General features: G+C 39.0%; 2 protein-coding genes across 2 annotated transcripts; both read left to right on the top strand.

Moving 5' to 3' along the window:
* Positions 1-55: 55 nt before the first annotated feature.
* On the top strand, positions 56-13,988 carry LOC146326886 (V-type proton ATPase 116 kDa subunit a 3-like). Its single transcript, XM_084719253.1, has 21 exons — positions 56-197; positions 2,180-2,302; positions 3,285-3,363; positions 3,985-4,133; positions 4,252-4,347; positions 4,487-4,548; positions 4,683-4,809; positions 4,950-5,032; positions 5,121-5,214; positions 6,441-6,653; positions 6,772-6,922; positions 7,076-7,215; positions 8,915-9,072; positions 9,175-9,265; positions 9,375-9,493; positions 9,613-9,826; positions 10,509-10,619; positions 10,708-10,794; positions 10,888-11,008; positions 11,172-11,343; positions 13,095-13,988. Exons 2-21 carry the CDS (start codon positions 2,186-2,188, stop codon positions 13,186-13,188), a joined length of 2,478 nt encoding a protein of 825 aa, XP_084575379.1. The 5' UTR covers positions 56-197; positions 2,180-2,185; the 3' UTR covers positions 13,189-13,988.
* A 1,474-nt stretch (positions 13,989-15,462) lies between these two features.
* On the top strand, positions 15,463-19,012 carry mrpl18 (mitochondrial ribosomal protein L18). The gene is made up of 4 exons (XM_084719252.1): positions 15,463-15,738; positions 16,406-16,577; positions 17,094-17,328; positions 18,747-19,012. Exons 1-4 carry the CDS (start codon positions 15,651-15,653, stop codon positions 18,822-18,824), a joined length of 573 nt encoding a protein of 190 aa, XP_084575378.1. The 5' UTR covers positions 15,463-15,650; the 3' UTR covers positions 18,825-19,012.
* Positions 19,013-19,107: the final 95 nt, after the last annotated feature.

The raw sequence follows: 19,107 nt of genomic DNA, 5'->3' as shown, positions 1-19,107 counted from the left end.
CGTGGCCAAATGAGAGACGAACGTCAACCGTCACGTGAGGCCGCAGTAACGTGACTCTCGCAAACGGGAAGTGGAGAACTTCTCATAAACACGTCTGGTTTGTCCCGGTTAACAGTCACCGGTCTGTCCGTCCGTACGGTGCTGGACAGCCCGAGAGATAGCAGGTTGGAGTCCAGCGGAATTCAGGAGACAGACAGGTGAGACGGCTCGTGTTTAGCGTCATTTTGCGCTCATATGAACCGTGTGTGGACTGCTATTGTCATGAATTAATTAAATCCTTGTGCCACTTTGATTTCTCTTCGCGGAATTTCCCAAATCAGCCAAGACTGTCGTCGTTTTAATGTTGTAACGTCTGCTGCATCTTTTGTTTGACTGCTAACCTTTCAGCCCCATGACTTGCCACTGAAAACGAAACTTATGTCCTATTTCTGATGATCGTAGCGAAAAAAATGTGGACCTGTAACGTTAAACATGGAGACACTAAAGAGGTGAAACAACTGGCAGTCGAGAAATTCCTTTAGAAATCTTTGTTGTACACTTTTATTGATGTGTTTGTAGTTGTCAATCACGTTACCTTTCATCTTTATTAATACATCTTGCATCTTAATGCTTATTCAGTGGTGAAGAATGTGGTGAAGAATATGGAATGCCATTTAGTATTATATTTATATTTTAGTATTTATATTTGATAAATGAATACACGAATAAATGTGACAACGAAATAAATAAATGTGGCATTATGAAATAAAAAAAATCCTGAAATAAATAAAAGTAGTCGTTTGAAAAACGTCCCTTTTAAAATAAAAACATTTCAGTAACTTTATAAACTCGTTGAACACCCAGAGTGGTGTCTTCAAATGTCTTCTTTTGTCCACAGCCCTGAAATACTCGTTTTACTGTCATAAAGGAGTAAAGAAACTAGAAAATATAAACACTTAAAAAGCTGGATTAAATGAATCGATTTTGAATGAATGAATGCATTTTGACTTTTATTTTCTTAAAAAATAATTTGAACCAATAAACTGATTATCACAATTGTTGGCAATGAATTTAATAGTTGACAACTAATTGATTAATTGATTAATTGTTGCAGTTCCGGTTAACTGCATATTTTACATTATTGGGTAAACTGATGAAACAATGCACCAGTAGCACCCTGAACCCCTGGGTCTAGTTTTAACTACCTCATTCAATGAAGTTCTGTAAAATATTGGATAATTTGATCAAAAAGTTTAGAGGGAGTAAGTCCCATCAATAACTCACAGAAATCAGAGACATGGCACTGGACCATCTTAATTTGAAAAGTAACTAGTAACCCAGAACTGTTGTATAAATGTACTTCAACAGAAACTAGAATATGTTCCTCTGAACTGTAGTGTAGAAGTATAAACTAGCACAGAATGGATATACTTAAGTAAAGTACAAGTACTGTCAGTTTATAGGTGGATTCAGCTAAAACTAGTTCAGTCTCACACAACTGCTTTGCTCAAACATCCCACCATCATGAAGGATGTAATGTTCAGTTTATGTTGAAACCTCTTGTTTCAACTTCATGGTCACGTTGGAGCCTGTAGCTTTTGGTGTTGCTGTGGTATTTCCCCCAGTCCATTTATATCAATGAGGTTAGTCTAAATAAACCACAGTACACGGCTCTAGGTCAATGGGAATTACAGCCTCCAAAATAACCACAAATTTGAATCAACACCTCTCTAAAACAGCCTTAACAAAAACTGAGCATTCAAACCTTCATATAGGCTGGATTTACTGCAGAGCTCTTGTCCCAGAGTGTCTTAGTTTTAGTTAGGTGGATGTAATAAACTGACAGCAATGTTTTTTAGTGTGCAATCGAGGGATTTTCTCACACATGAAAAAGGTTAGAACTTTTAATATTGAAACAAGCCTGTGAAACAGTGGAAATCCCACCTGATCATCACAGCCAGGAGGATCTGACACTTCCCTTTTCTTTAGTTTCCTATGAGTTTCACCATTGTCACAGAGAGGTGTTATTGTCCTATCTGAAAACAGATGTCCTCTGTGAACGTTTTTTTTTTTTTTTTACTGTTGACTGCCTCTCCCCTCTTCACTCAGTAATCCCTCATTTCACTATACACTACAGCACCCAGGCCATATTGTCAATTTATTATTATTAATTTGGACTTGTTCCCTTGGTGTCGTGCAGGCAGCGATGGGCTCCATGTTTCGCAGTGAGGAGGTGTGCCTGGTGCAGCTCTTCCTTCAGTCCGGCTCGGCCTACAATTGTGTCAGTGAGCTGGGAGAGCTGGGCCTGGTTGAGTTCAGAGACGTGAGTAACTTGAACAAACTCAGTTTAGCTCATGGTTCATCATATTGTAGTGACTCCACCAGTCACCTATTGTTTGAGTCAGAATGCTTTTCCATGTACAACTATTTTCCCACATTTCCTAAAATTCTCCTGCAAATGGGGGTTTGATGTGTGGAGAAGACAGGGACTACTTGCATATTCATGAACCTTGAGTACCAAATGAAGGCAAGGTGTAGAGCTATATGTAAGCCATTAGAACAATGAATTTGAACTTGTTTTGCAAAAAAACAACAACCTTACAATAACAGACACAATTAATTATTTCTTGCAGAGTATTTTATATAGTTCAAAACATGATTGGAGGTGAACTTTATAACATCTTAAATCCAATAATTTGGATTTTAGGCCTTAAAATGTCTAAATTGTCTTAAGTACCGCAGATTTTAAAAATTGATTAGGTTATGAAATGAATGTTACTTTTATAAAGTTGCATTTTCAGTCTAAATTTTAAATGTCTTTGGGCAAATCTTGTATTGATGACACTGTAACAACTGCAAAACAAACCCAACATGGAACCGATGAACACTAATTGAGTTCGGCTTTAGTGTGACCCACTCTGCACTAACAACTTTATCACTCAGTTGTCAAATATCTGTCATATAAAATCATATCCTTCATACTTTTTTCCCCTTTATGGACATGAAATAGATCTGAAATTGCATTTCTAATGGTCTTAAAAATGTCCTAAAAAGTCTTACACTTAACTTGTTGAATCCCTGTTATTAGTAATTGCACAGTAATTGATAAAATTACAACTGAATATGGTTATCTTGTATATTTGGTACTAGTTGGTGTTTGGTACTGGTTCTAAATCTGAGCTACAGATCCGATGGTAAACTAGTCGCTGCTTTGAGTCACCATGAGACACAGCAACCTTTTCCTTCTCTCCTACTGTGATCAGATGAACATGAGTAACCTTCTTCCTCTCCCCTTTTTGTTTTAGTTAAATCCGAATGTGAACGCCTTTCAGAGGAAGTTTGTTGGTGAGGTCAGACGATGCGAGGAACTTGAAAAAACTTTTAGTAAGTGTTGACTCATAGTTCCCCCACCTATATTTTCATTATTTTTGCATGTTTGAGGGCTGTACTGAACACTGCAGAAACATTGGCATTCAAATTCTAAATCAAATGCCCAAGTGCCAAGCAACTTCATGTATTTTTCCCATGTCTATACATTGTGTTTAAACTCGATATTTCTGCAAAGGTGCACATAAAGATCAGGCTACTTTATGATATATCAGACAGAAAACAGTGGACAGCAGAGCACAGAGGCACAGAAGAAGAAAAGTCATATTTCCGCCTGCTTTGTTTGCAGTTCTTGTTTTACACAGCCACAGTGCGCTTGTTAAGCTACTAGCACAAGTGTTAGAAATTGTCAAAATACAGTTGTCAAAACAAAACTCGCAAGTATTGTTTTTTTTCCTCTCTCACTGCACAAGTGCTTCATCCCAGCGATGTGCTCTTCTGCCAGTGAAAAATGCTCTATGGACATAAGCCCTGTAATCATTTGATAACATCATAACATGACGAGAGGGATTTCAAGTTTTGTTCAAAAACCGCAATACAAGCATTAAATGTCGCCTGACCATGTTCGTTTTATTTATTGCTCTTTCTTACCTTTTTTTTTTTAAATCTGCCCTTCAGCCTTCCTGGAGCAGGAGATCAATCGCTCCCTGTCTCCACCCTTGCAGGGACCCCTCCCTCCACCCTGTCCTACGCCTTTGGCCCCTCAGCCCCGCGAACTCATCACCATAGAGGAAGAGTGTGAGAGACTGGCCAGAGAGCTCAAAGAGGTGGGTGCTTAAACCGACGCTGACATGATAAATCATAAAAGAGCCTCCGTTTCTCATTAGTACACCATCAAAAGTGGAAGAACTTATTGGATTAACAGATTTTAATTTGTCCCACCAGGTGTCCAGGAACAGAGACAGTCTCCGGGCTCAGCTGACCCAACTCTGTCAGTACCGAGGAGTCCTGACCAAGACACACTCTCTCACAGCCTCACAGGTAGTTAAAACAACATTGTTCTAACAAATCTTGCATAATTTATTAAGCTTTTTTAAATTACTGTGCTTTAGTAAGAAAGTGATATCTGCAAACTAAAACTACAAAAACAAATTACTTCACCTTTGTCTTCTTCTCACAGGCGCCACCACCTGTATTGGAAAGCCAAGGCCTGTTTGATAACCGCCAAGATGTCCACCTCAGGTAGATCTCATTTGCTTGAACAGGACTTCAGTAGCTCAGTCCGTAAGGGACTTGGGAACGAGAGGGTGGCCAGTATGTGTTTTGCGTTTTTATCTGAATTTAACATGTCTTCTGTTGCATCTCTGCTCTCTCAGTTTTGTGGCAGGAGTGGTCCATCCTTGGAAGGTCCCCTCATTTGAACGGCTGTTGTGGCGGGCGTGTCGAGGTTATATTATTGTGGATTTCAGAGAAATGGAGGATCGACTTGAGCACCCGGACACGGTGGGAACTGGGAGAGAGACAGAGAAACAGAGGGGATCATAAATATGAAAGCTATTTCTGTTAGTCTCTGATGATTTGTCACATCTAATGAGTTTTTCTGTGAGTGTTTTATCACAGCTGTTTGATGTTTCTCCATGCAGGGGGAAATGGTGCAATGGACAGTGTTCCTCATTTCCTACTGGGGAGATCAGATCGGACAGAAAGTCAAGAAGATCTGTGATTGGTGGGTAAATCTTTGCATCTGTTAGATTTTTTTTTTAATTGTAGATATGCACACCTTAGTGTCTTTTTTTGATTTCCCGTCCTCACAGCTTCCGCACACAGACATTTGCATACCCTGAGAGCACTGCAGAGAGAGAGGAGATTCTCCAGGGACTTCAAGGCAGAATTGAAGACATCAAATCAGTGAGTGTAGTGGATGTTTATAAAAGCACTGAATGTTGACACAATCACTAGGATTTATTCCCTATTAATGTAGAAAATAGAACACAAAAATAGCAGAGGTGTGGGTTTTATTGATAGGCTGTATAAATCATGGACAATGGTCTCCATCACAGACATATATAGATGCTACATTAACAGCTTAGGCCTGTTGCATCCAGTGTGATACATCAACATCATCTGTCATATTGGTCAGGTCAAAACTCACCTGTGAACACCTGTGTGTGCTGTTTTTTCTGGATAAAAAACACTAATGTTTACATTTCTCAACCGATTAGACATCATATTTAAGGGTCTATGATCTGCATGTAGAAGAAAAGTTTTTTTTTCTAACTTACTCCATGTAGAACATGAGACCTCGAATTGCTCGGTTGAGAAATGTAAACGCAGCAGCTCCCCCATTTACATGTATGTAAATGGTGTCTATGTATACGATATATGTCTTTGGTCTCCATGATGTCACATGTAGGTTTCTGAAGAGCCGCTTTGAAGCTCAGTGTGGAGGCTCTGGCTGTTGCCATCTTGGCAGTGCTTACGCCCAGCTAAGTCTTGGCTAATGAGAAAAGAGGTGGAATGTGGGTGGAGCTGAGGCAGGCACAATGAAGCAGTTAAACTTGTGATATAATTAAAATGCACATTATGTAAGTTCGGCTGCTTGGGGTCTCTCTCACATTAAAACAATGACAAAAGACATAGTTTGATGATGTCACAAAGTGGTGTGGGATCATGGGAGTTGTTATCTTAAAGTTATCTTAAAGAGTTGTTAAACAGCCACCATAGCTGATGAAAATCTGACTCCAGTAGAAATAACATCCATGGATGAGGTATTAAAGGTTTATTCATGTTATATTTAGTTATGTTCGCCGACTTCCTTCTTCACTTTCTGATGAATCTTACGTATCCCATATTTTCTTGGAAGTTATGGCATTTGGCAACTAGCTACCACTTGCTAGCAGGAAGTGCACTGCTAACTAAATACATAAAATAAATTATGGATTTTTCCACGTTTGACTTTGTTGGAAACATTTGAGAAACATATATTTACTGCTTTTTTTTTTTTTTTTTTTTCGCTTTTTCGCATTGGCTTCATTTTTCAGTTTTGGAGGTTGCTGCTTAGTTTCTATTTTTCTCTGCTTAATATTTCTGAAACATGCTGCTTATGCACCCACTCTCACTTCCCTCTGCTTCAGGTGTTGTCTCAGACCGAGGTCTTCCTGCAGCAGCTGCTGATGCGGGTGGTGGCTGTGCTGCCCCAGTGGAAGGTGCGAGTGCAGAAGTGCAAGGCGGTCCAGATGGTGCTGAACCTCTGCAGCCCCTCCGTCACTGACAAATGCCTGATTGCTGAGGCCTGGTGTCCCACTGCCAAGCTGCCTGAACTGCAGAGCGCTCTGAGAGAGGGAGGGGTAAGACAACAGGGGACAGCAGAAACATAAAGATATAGATGATGATACTTGACATAAATGAGCAAAATGCCTATTTTCTCACTTTTCATTTTTATCCAACCCTCTTCTCCATACTCAGAGGAAGAGTGGCAGTGGGGTTGACTCTTTCTACAACCGCCTGCCCTCTTCCACCCCTCCACCCACCTTGTTTCCCCTCAACTCTTTCACAGCTGGTTTCCAAAACATTGTTGATGCCTATGGAGTAGCCAGCTACCGTGAAGTCAATCCAGGTACAGCAGTACACTGCTAAAAAAAATTCTTCAGCTGCCAGAAGCAAGAGCATGCTCAGCATGTTTTTTTTCTTTTAGTTTGGTAATATTTGTTTCTCTCTCTCTCTCTCTCTCTCTCTCTCTCTCTCTCTCTCTCTTTTTTTTCCTCTGCAGCGGTGTACACCATCATTACATTCCCCTTCCTGTTTGCTGTGATGTTTGGGGATGTGGGTCATGGTTTACTCATGACGCTCGCTGCCCTCTGGATGGTCCTTGAGGAGAAAGACCCCAAACTGAGGAACAACACCAACGAGGTGATTCAGTGGATATTTACTCACAGTGTCTACACACACACACACACACACACACACACACACACACACACACACACACACACACACACATTCACAGTTGCTCAGGTTTGGATTTGATTGTATTGTATTGAATCTGATTCAAATCCCAGAAAGCCAAAAAGCCAGTCAACAGCTTTAAAACCAGTGTAGGATTTAGTGGCATCTATCAGTGAGTTTGCAGATGGCAATCACCTCACCTCACACTCCCCTTTCAAATGTGTCAGACAGGCCTATTCGCTTACTCTTTATTAAGGCCAGATTTGAAAAAAAGAAAGGTGCCAAGGGGCCACATGTTTACATTTCTTATGTCTGACCTGCAAAGTCATGAATTTAAATGCGCAAAACAGTACACTTTTTTTGTAATCTTGGATTAGATGTAGCTTGTTTTTAGAAATATAATGTTGCATTTAACGTTTTACAAGTTTGACTTAATTCCCTCTGTTTAAACGTTAAAACTTTTTAAGATAATAAGTGTCTGTGTGCTTAACAACAGACATAAATGAATGGTCTAATTGGTTTTACTAATAAAATGATGATCTTCTAATAAACAATGTAAACACCCATAAGCTTAGGATGTTAGCAGGTTTATTTAAATAAAATCAACAATGATCCTGTTTTGGAAGACAACTCAAACCTTCAGTAGATATAAACAGTACATTCTAACGAAAAAACACACCTGTTCTTACTTTCTGGTGATTATACACTGATGAAAACATACTTATGACTATTATAGTATGTTCTCATAAATAATACGCACTGGACCTTTTAAATAAGAAAATGATCAATTAAAATTCAAGAACTAAAACTGAGAAGATTAACATTTAACTAAAACTTATGTTTTGCCAAATATTATTGATGTTTTAGTTATTTACTACTTCAATTATTGTACACTGCTTTTAGAGAGATGAAAGATTTGATTGAGTGTTTGATGAATTTAGGTTTTTTACCAACTCCATACAAAATGGAGCTGTCAGTCAGAAATAAATGGTACCTTCATGCTAAAACAATTCATTTCATTTTATTGAGAGCAACATAGCGTGGACCCTGTCATGTGATCTGTTTATGGGCACACACATCAACAGAAACTATTCCCCTGCATATCTCAGTTGTACAGTAGATAAATTCAGTTGTTCAGTTCACTGTTGTTGTGTTGTTTTTTTGCAGACCTTTTTATTGTGGCTATATATTGTCTTTTAATATACTACAAGGAGTTTTAACTAGTTATGAAATAGTCTCTATCTACAAGACCATCATCAAGAACATTGGCTGAGTCTTTCTTAATGTCTTTCACTGGCTCAGATTCCTCTTTTAATCAGATTAAATGTTTTATGGCATGCAGACCGGAAGAGCCTGTGTTTACCTTTTCCCTGCCAAAAGTGCAATGAGTCATACGCCAGCCAGTTAAAAAGAAGCAGAAGGAGATTTTTCTTAAGATTATTTTATGTTTGATGTTAAATTGTGGTAATGGCAGAGGAAACACTGCTGCAAGTATTCACATGGGCCTCCATAATCAACATAATAGGAAAATTTCCTGTAGCTGTTTTAAAGATAAAAAATGTGTATGATTTCTGCAAAAAAAAGTATATATAAAACAAGACAGCTGAACTAAGTCTTTGACCTTTCATTAAATGCTGAAATAGAATCCATCGGTGTGTTTCAGATCTGGAGGATGATGTTTGGAGGAAGATATCTGATTCTGCTGATGGGACTGTTCTCCATCTACACGGGGGCCATTTACAACGAGTGCTTCAGCAGAGGCCTCAGCACCTTCAACTCAGGATGGCACGTCGGCCCGATGTTTGAGAAGAACGTGTGGAAGTGAGGACATTATACCTGCAAGCTTGAATTCATGTTTTCTGTTCCCTATAATCTCCTCAAATCTCGATTCTCATCGTCTTACCTGTTTGTATTTTCCCTCAGTTCATCAGTCCTTGCAGGGAGCCAGTACTTAACCATGAATCCCGATCTGCTTGGTGTTTTCACCGGCCCCTATCCGTTCGGCATTGACCCTGTATGACCACCACACTCCTCAAACCTTCATGACTTCATTTTCTTTCATGCTGTTATCTTGTTCATCTCAGCATCCATCCTGACTGTTTCTTCTCTTGTGTCGTTGTCAGGTCTGGGGGCTGGCCAACAACAAACTTACTTTCTTGAACTCATACAAGATGAAGATGTCAGTTATCATCGGTGTCATTCACATGACTTTTGGAGTCAGCTTGTCATTCTTCAACTACTGGTAAGTCTACATGTTTTACTTCTTTGGTTCATTCTGTTTTCTTTTCATGTTTATTCTGACTTATCTTTGCTAATTGTTTTTTCCCTTCTTTCTGTCCTTGTTGTTTGTGTTTTCTCCAGGCACTTTGGTCAGATCAGCAGCGTGTTCCTTGTGCTGATCCCTGAGCTCTTCTTTATGCTTTGTCTGTTTGGCTACCTGGTGTTTATGGTGGTCTTCAAGTGGATCGCCTACACCCCCGCCGATTCCCAAACTGCTCCCAGCATACTTATCCACTTCATAGACATGTTCCTCTTCACAGACAACCCAGGAAACCCACAGCTTTATAACGGACAGGTGTGTTTGTGTGTGAGAGTGACAGGTGTGTGTGTCAACCTGTCAATGTTTCAACTCTGGTCTACAGTTTGCTTATACTTTCCATAACTAATAGCCATTTTTAAGCATGACAAAGTTTTTTATATTGAAAAATGCATTTTCATAAGTTTCTGGATGCCACTAATTTGATTAGATGTGTGAAACCTGCATTTACTTTTTCCCCACAGCGTGTGCTTGTCTCCTCTGGGTCTTATATTCTGACAGTATGTAGCTTGTGAAGGCAGTGTCGTTTGGCAGATTACACTCAAACCTCAGGTGTCAAGTTTCCCACAAATGCATGAACACATGAATAGAAGACTTCTTAAAATGTTTAAATGAATTTCTTAGGTCTTCATATGATGGCAGAGTTTAAGTGGTTGTGTAATTAGACAGTTTCGGCAATTTGAGGAATATCAATGTCAAGTTAGTTTCAAGTCTCTGCAGGCTCATTTTCATACAGCACTAATATGAAGTGAAACCACTGAACATCTGGAAGGTCAAAATAAATATCACCCAAACCGCCCCAACCATGGCAGTACATGCTATTTGTAGTTAAAGGGCAACAATTTGCAAAAACACCTGTGTTGTCCTTTAAAATAGCTTTGCTAAAGTGAAAATGCGTTGCTTCAAAGGTTAACATCTGGTCCTGTAACTCCTTGTGTAGATGATTGTGCAGAAGGTCCTGGTGGGGCTGGCCCTGTGTGCTGTCCCTGTCCTCCTGCTGGGGAAACCCCTGTGTGAATACATCACATTCCGGAGGAGACGACGTTATATGGTGAGCGTGCCTGTTTGACTGAGATTTTTGAACCTCGTTCTCGAGTTGGATGTATTTTCTGATAATTTCTGGGTCTCTGTGACATCAGGAGGAAGACAGACGTCCGCTGGTGGCTGACAACGGCTCCATCAACACCCGTCAGGGGGAGGTGGAAGGAGGAGCTGCTGAAGAGGAGGTAAGAAAGATGCCTGTGTAATTCACTGAACAGACTAAAAATGGTCAAAGATGAACTGTTGTGGTTCTGGCATTTAAACTGCGCTGTTTGCAGGAGTTCGATGCTGCAAACGTGTTCATGCACCAGGCGATCCACACCATAGAGTACTGCCTGGGCTGCATCTCCAACACAGCCTCTTACCTCCGACTCTGGGCCCTCAGCTTGGCACACGCACGTTAGTAGCACACGCGTTACACACCATCATATTCTCATAATTCACACACATGCACACAGACTTCCTCTCTAAAATCAAATGCACTCATTCTATTCTTTTTTTAGCCAGTTATTCACACACACATTTTTTTCCAAGCACTGATGTGTTATTTGTGTCTCTGCAGAGCTGTCAGAGGTTTTGTGGGTGATGGTGATGCGTCTTGCCCTGAAGTGGCAGGGTTATGTGGGCTCTGCAGTCCTCTTTGTGATTTTTGCCTTCTTTGCTGTGTTGACTGTCTCCATCTTACTGGTTATGGAGGGACTCTCAGCTTTCCTGCATGCACTCCGTCTACACTGGTAAGGATGAAGACACTTTTTACTGCTGCTTACCTGCTTTTTTAAAAAAAAATGCAAATATTCTAGTCATAAGACAGTCAAATTTTATGTATATTCCAAAATCACAAATCTCAATTTGACTCGGGGAGCTTTACGATCTGTACAGCGTACAACACCCTGCGTCCCTACGACCTCAATTTGGGTAATACATCTCTTAAAAAATCCTTTTAACAAGAAAAAAATGGAGGAAATCTCAAAGCTACAGACTGATACACAAGATCTAGACTATGATGCTTGAACAAATAATAAGAATAACCACTAATTGAAAGATAAGAAAACCAAATGAGTTATAAGTTTGGATTTAAAGGCCTCAACAGAAACACAACTAAGTCACTAATAGACAGTCATGTTATGAATGTTATTGGTTGCCTCTTGTCAGGTTTCACAAAGCAGGATTAATATGTAGGCTTGATATCTACACTGACTAAAATCTTTGCTTTAGTCCGTGTTTAAAAGGGTTATTTAGTAAGTTATGTTATTTATGGACTTATAAGATGCCAAAAACTGCAAACAAAGGACTTTTTCTCCTGTTCCTAGCTCCAGAAGAGGAGCCACGTGTGTGTACATTCAGAGAAAAATATTCAGTTTCAAGACAAAAAGTATCACTTGAGATTACAAAGGAGATAAGTCTGTACACCGTTAGACTCCAAATAAATATTTTAGTTCTCAGTTAATTAAAATATTTATTTGGAGCTTAACAGTGTGCTGACTGTTCTCCTTTGTATTCTCCCACCCAAACTGCCTTGGTTTTCATCATAAAATTGGTCTGAACCTTTCTATTTTTCAAATGGCGACGTTCTGTAACATAACTGTGCACACAGAGACTTTGACTTTTGTTTAAATTCAGCTTTACATAAGGCTCTACATTGTAGGTGTTTTTAACCAAACAATAATATGTTTTGTAATTTAGGTTTTTACCAAAACCACCAACAGATCTTTCTCATTCATAAGAAGATCGGGGCTTCAGTCATCAAAGTTAACCAGATAATTTGATAATCCAGCCACAGTTTCCTCATATCGGTGCACACTTTGTACTCTTGACTGTTGGTCACCTGACAAATGTGACAGAGGGGATGAGTGCACTCAGCAAATTTCATGGCACTCGACCTATTTCATTGAGTTATCTTGCAAGTGATGTTAACTTTGTAGCTTCAGGGTGTTTAAAGTCAGGGAGGCTCCAAAATGAAAAGGGTTTTTGTGCTTTTTAGGTAGGATGAATGTGCTCAGAACCAACTCTTTGGATATTTCTAGTGTATAATGGACATTTTTGCCTGAGAGAAAAGATTCAGCTCTTGGTTACCCATTTATTTGGGAACCAAAAGTATCCCAGTAACAGTAACACGTCCCCTTATTGATTCATAAGCATTTTCCTCACTTCTATTTCTCCTGGTTATTTTTTGTTACTCCCACCCTTGATGCTGATTACCTGAAAATGATAAATGGGAGTTTTGTGTTGACTGAAGATGTGGAAAAGATTAAACATAGCTGTTTTCAACATATCACGACCGTTTTAATCAAATCACCTGATAATTTCTCATTCTGTTTTTCATTTTACAACCACTTTTATCCCTCTGTTTTTCACTCCCTATGCATTTCTATGACCCGCATTTTTAACTTCCATCCCTCATATTAATCAAATTAAGTGGGTGGAGAATGGATTATGTGTAGCTTGTATATTTGCTGCATGTTGACTTTGCTTCTGTGTCTTACAGGGTGGAGTTTCAGAACAAGTTTTACAGCGGATCAGGGTACAAACTGAGCCCTTTCTCTTTCTCATCTCTGATCAATGCATCGGCTGCTGTATGATCGGCCAAACGAGTACTCTGAATTGCCAAACGGTTACACTAACTTATGTATTACTGAGTACTTGGATTACAACTACACACATCAGAATGACTCTGTCTCCCCGTCTTAACAATGGTGTTCTCCTGCCTGTCAGCTAGGAAATGGTTTAATTCACTTGCACAATGATCATGATGGTACAGACTGTTATTTTTGCATCAGTAGAATGAGAATGAGTCCTCGTATAATGAATTACAATTGCATATGAAATGAAAAAAATTACTTTTGTATCCCCTTGCTAATTTTTGTCACTATCAGTGTTTGCTTTGTAATTACTCTCTCTGTTGCTCAAAAACAAAACAAAAAAAATACTAATCATTTTCTTTTCACTGTATGAACATATAGACATCAATTATGAAAAGGGAAAGCACACCAATTAATGAATCCGTTCTGCAGTTTAAGGGAATGTATGCTTGTTAGATTGGTGTATTGTGCTTTAATTAGCCAATCCTGTGGGATTCTTCAAATGATAGCCGGGAATTATCTGAATGATCTTCATGAGCCAAAGATACGTCTCCTCATTGTCATGTCTTCCAAGCACAACACACAACAGGTATTTATTGGTAGTGAATGTTTTTTTTCATGTGCCTTACTTGCACTGCTTGTTTATCCATTACAGCAAGTCTTTGGGACAGATCATAACATCCATTGTCATACCAGTGTCTTAAGAAAATGGACGTTTATCTCTCTTTTTTTTCCCTGCCGGTTTGCACTGTAAAATGGATCAAATTTGAAGTGAAATTAAATATGATTTTCTTGTGTAATGTTGGTCTCAGAAGTCATTCACTCAACAGACTACCTCACCTGTTGCATAGTCACAACATTTATTAAATCAAGTATGTTTGACTAATTTGTGAAGTTACCAGTGATGGAAGAAGTCCATTACTTTAGTGTAAGTAGTAATACCAAAATGTAAATATAGCCCATTACAATATTGCTGCCATATTGGACAAGATGAGGGGCAAGACATACTGAGGGCAAGACTGACATGTGAACAGATGCATTTAAATGGGGAAGCTGCATTTTTTCTGGATGAAAAGCATGATAATGTTTATTTGTCAAACAATTTCAACTTAGTCAATATAGATCAGGAACCCTTGAATAAAAAAATGACTCACTAAAATCAGTTGAGAAATAAATGTCACAGTTCTTTTTATCTGGAAAACTTCCCCATAAAATGTATCTGTTCATAGGTCAGTCCTGCACACACACACACACACACACACACACACACACATATATGTCTGTGCGATGGCCTACAGGTTTTAATTTGTTGGCCAAAACATAGCATTATAGACTAGAGAGCTGAGCTGAAATAGCCTATTGTTCTTCTTGGTTGCCAACTACATCATCGTGACGTCACTGAATGCAACAGATTTTGCAGCAGGAGAACTCCCCTTTCTTGTTCAGTGTAACAGACACTGAAGAACTGACTGACTCTCTCAACTACATTCACCATCAACACTGACTGGACATCCAAGTAAAAAAAGTGGTGAATTTTCCCTTTAAGTAAAAGTACAGAAGAAATATTTGCTAAATATACATATCAAAGGTAAAAGTACCTTAAGCAGAGTGGTAAAGTATGACATTATTAGACAATATTATTAATTCATTATCATGTGAAGGAATTTTCATGAAGCTGACCTATGCTGAGCTCATTTTAAGCAACCATACATTTAGTATGTTAATTTCTAATAATGTATCGTATTTTTAACATGACCACATTATTTCTATGAAAAATCTTAATCTTCCAACTGTGTCAAATAAATGTAGCTGAATAAAAAGCACAGCTGAAATTTAGTAAGATGAGATAAACATTATTGATCCCACACTGAGGAACTTCACTTATTACAGTAGCTCGGGGATCAAAAAGCACAGGTAGAAAAAGAGAGTGATACATCAAAATACAACTAAAATAAGAGAAGTGGAACAAAATGTGAGAAAATAAAAGTATAAAATAAAAACATATTTATACCTTTCATTTATACAGATATATGTATATTTGTACAGGTTAATTGCAGACATGTTCTAAAACATGCGGTGTTTAAACTACAAAAAGGAAAGAATTAAGTATAAGTACTTGTTTTATTTATTTAGTTACTTTCCACCACTGGACATTACTGTAAATTACATGGACAGAAATGTTCATCAAAGCGCATCGTTGTATTATGGATGATGACGTGTAAGCGGAACTTCTGAAGCGCTGACGTTTGTTCCTGTCAGTGTTGCTTCTACAGTTGCACCGGGTGACCCGGATGTTGTCCGAACGTCAAAGATGGCGCTCCACATGTCACGGTGAATCTTCATGAAATAGCAAGAGAAAACAGTATGTTTTCCAATTTTTGATCACATAGCGCTTCACCGTATATCAGCACGTTGACTGGACCTTTATTGAAGTTTATGAGGTGAACGCAGTTGAGGAGCAGATGGCTTTGAACGAGATTAGTCGCAGTGTTCGGCTGCTGATAGGTCAAATTCAACGATGTCGTCCTGTTATGGCTACAAATCAGACGGGTAGGTTGAGTTTTTTTTTATTACAGCTGCTTTCCGTCTTTGTATCATTGTCTGTGAACAGCCCAATTTATAGTTAACGTTACTAACATCCTGGTGTTGTGTTTATCTAACGTTATGAACGTTATGTTAAATGAACAATATATATGTAACACGTATAACAAGAGCCAGGGGTACGTTATATTGCATTAAATAGAACTATTATAAGACATGCAGACATACATTAGTGTGTGAAGCACTTTGTGTTGCATAATTTGCCATTATTATCAGATTTAATTTTTAAAAACGTAATTATATGTGTATGTGTATGGTGATCAGTGACAAATCTGCAAAGGTCTTACTAGAATTTCTTGGTATGAGAACACTGCCAAAGCAGGTTAACACTGTTTCTGGATGTTCATCACAAAAAAAGAGTTTGTGTTGACATGTCTGCTTAATTTGTACATGTAGTGATTGGCAAGGTAATATTTATTATAGACACCTTCTTCACATATATGTCATTAATAAACTGATTCTAGTACACCATAACATATGGAATAGAGACAGCATCTCTTTCAAAAAGGGCACGTATGGCTCTATTATTATTTTGGGAATGGATTAACAAGAGACTCACATTAACTGTGTGGCATCTTACGCCTTTGTTTTATGATTTTTTTTGTCTGTTACCCAGTTCGATGTCTGAGTCAAGCAGCCTCTCAGCCAGAGGAGCCCAAAGTAGATGAAAATGAAGCTGTGAGCCCGACCTTTGTGAACCGAAATCCGCGCAACCTGGAGCAGATGGCTCTGGCTGTGAAGGACCGGGGCTGGAAGACAACCTGGCCCCACCGGCAGTTCTACCACAGGTCTGTGTGTGTGTGTGTGTGGATGAAAAGTCACAAACTCTTTCTTTTCCAGTTATGGGTGCATCATAATAGCTGCTATGTAAAATCAGGTGTTTGATTTTCCAGTTGATTTCCATTACTTTGAACTGTCAAACAACAAAAGTCAGTTTCATTTGTATTTCATAAATTACTCTTGACAGATATTTAATGAAGTAATGACCCTGTAGTGTACATTTAACCACTAAAATTGAGAAGCTAATCAGGAAAAAAATAAATTAAAGATTGACATACTGTATTGTTCTTGCCTAGTCTGTATTAAACTGTGACTCTGCATGCATGTATGCAACCTTAATCTCAGTATCTGTTAAGTCCCACTGAGACTGAGATCTTATTTTTAATGGAAATCTGCATGCATGAATATAAATTATAACCACATAAATTCAAAAACTGTTATAGGATGTCCTGTTTTCCTCACACTGGATTCCTCCTGCCTCTCTGACTTCTGCTTTACTGTTTTTGTCTCTCTCTTCTTCTTAGGTTGGAGTTTTCTCGCACTCAGCACCATGTGACGGCTCAAGTGTTCTCCAACAGCTCTCCTGTCCCGGTGCTTTCCTGTTCAACCAAGGAGTGGGCAGTGAAGAAGCAGCTGGCTTCCACAAGCTGTGTGGCAGCATGTCAGGCTGTGGGCGAAGTGCTGGCACATCGATGCCAGCAGGCTGGCATCAACAGGATGGTGTACAGAGCGATTCCCTGGACGTACCGCTCTGATGCTGTGAGTACACGCAGGACCAAATGTTAGAAAGCTGATTAGTATGTCTTTTTTACCCTCTTAAAGGAATAGTTTGGACTATTTGAAGTGCTTTTGTATGAGGTACTTATTGATAGTGTATTTTCTGTAGTAGATGCCTGTCAACATGCTTCCAGTTTGAAGAACCAGAGAAGCTAAGCAATGTACTGCTGTGGACAGGGTCAGCAGCGAACGTATTTCAGCCACTAATAAACAGGCCCATCCAAAAAAGTAATCAATATCAGTTTAAGTGATATTTAGAATATTTTCACTGCTTTACCTTGACATCAGACAGTCTTGTCTGACAGGAGACTGCAGTTATGTAAGCCAGATATTGCTCTCTGTTGCCCAACCAGACAAAACAAAGGTGCTGCTGGTCTGCTGCCGCTTCGCCCTGTTAGTTTGTTTGTGTTACTCTGTGATTTATGAATCTGAAGTGACCTTTTATAACACCAAAGTTGCACAACAACACAAATAAATGAACAGACTGAGGGATCGTAGGCCTGAGGGGTGTACTACAAAACAAGATTAAGGTATCAGCAAGGTATGTCGAGTCCTAAGCCAGGGTTTTCAGTGTCACGAAGGTGACTCTCTTTTTTTACCTAGCTAGATCACCATGGTAACTTACACTGAACTCATAACTTGGTCTGGAGCAGTTTATGTTCAAATCTGGTGAATCAAGTTTAATATGTTTAATTGTTGTCTCGGCAGAAATAAACTGCAGACATTGCGAGCACAATCAATCAATTAGTAATTTTCTGACAGCTTTCCTCTCTTGCCCTGTTTGCAGAAACAGTGTTGCTTTTTGCCTTAATACATTTTTTATATTCTCCATAGTCAAATGACGCACCAACTGTCCTTTTTTATGTGAACGCAAATAGAGCCTAAAGAAGAAAGCCTGAGTTAACAAAGCAAACTGATAACCACCGTCATGATACCGGTTATCTTTGACCTGAGTTTTAGGTTTTGTTGAGCCAGCTCATGCAAAGAAAGCCTGGCTCTGTTGAGCTTTCTTCGTTTTACAGCCCTCAATAACTCTCGTGTTCTGCAAGGTACAATTACTGATATCGCTCACAGTTTATTTGTTTTGAAGAGAGCGATGTTTGGCTAATATAACAGGTTTCCTGTCAGAAAAGACTGTCTGATGGCACAGTAAAGCCGTGGAAATATTCTTGATACAGCATACACTTAAACTGAAACCTTTTTTAGACGGCTAAAATACATTTTGCTGCTGACCCCGTCCACAGCAGTACATTGTTCAACTGTCAGTTTACTGCCAGCCAGTGTGGGTAAAACACAATCTATGGATAAGTACCTCATACAGTCCCACTTCAAATAATCCAAACTATCCCTTTAAGTCATTGATTGTTTCATATTTATCTCTTTGACTTTCTCTTCCACAGGTTCAGTCATTCAGGAAAGCAATGAAAGATGGAGGAATCATCCTCAGTGAACCCCGAAGGAAATATGTCGGCACCTGACTTTTGATGTTGTCTTTTGTTTTGTAAAAATGTCCTGTACTCTCTGCTCTTTGTTGAATTATGACTACATTGATGTTAAGATGACCACCACCGCAGTTAATGTCAATATAAAGAGAATCAAAATAAGTGAAAGAAAGGCTGTTTGTCTCTGTGCGTTGTCTCTTACGATAAAATGTTTCTGAACAGAAGCTTTTCTTCTCTGGTGTGGTATTTAATCAAGAAACAAAACAGTTGGTCTGACTATGATCATTTATTTTTCACTCATAGTGCTTGTAAACAGAGA

The sequence above is a fragment of the Lutjanus erythropterus genome, chromosome 5 (assembly GCF_056507025.1).
Source record: "Lutjanus erythropterus isolate fLutEry1 chromosome 5, fLutEry1.hap2, whole genome shotgun sequence".
NCBI classification, from domain to species: domain Eukaryota; kingdom Metazoa; phylum Chordata; class Actinopteri; order Lutjaniformes; family Lutjanidae; genus Lutjanus; species Lutjanus erythropterus.
This window is presented reverse-complemented; position numbering and strand designations above follow the sequence as displayed.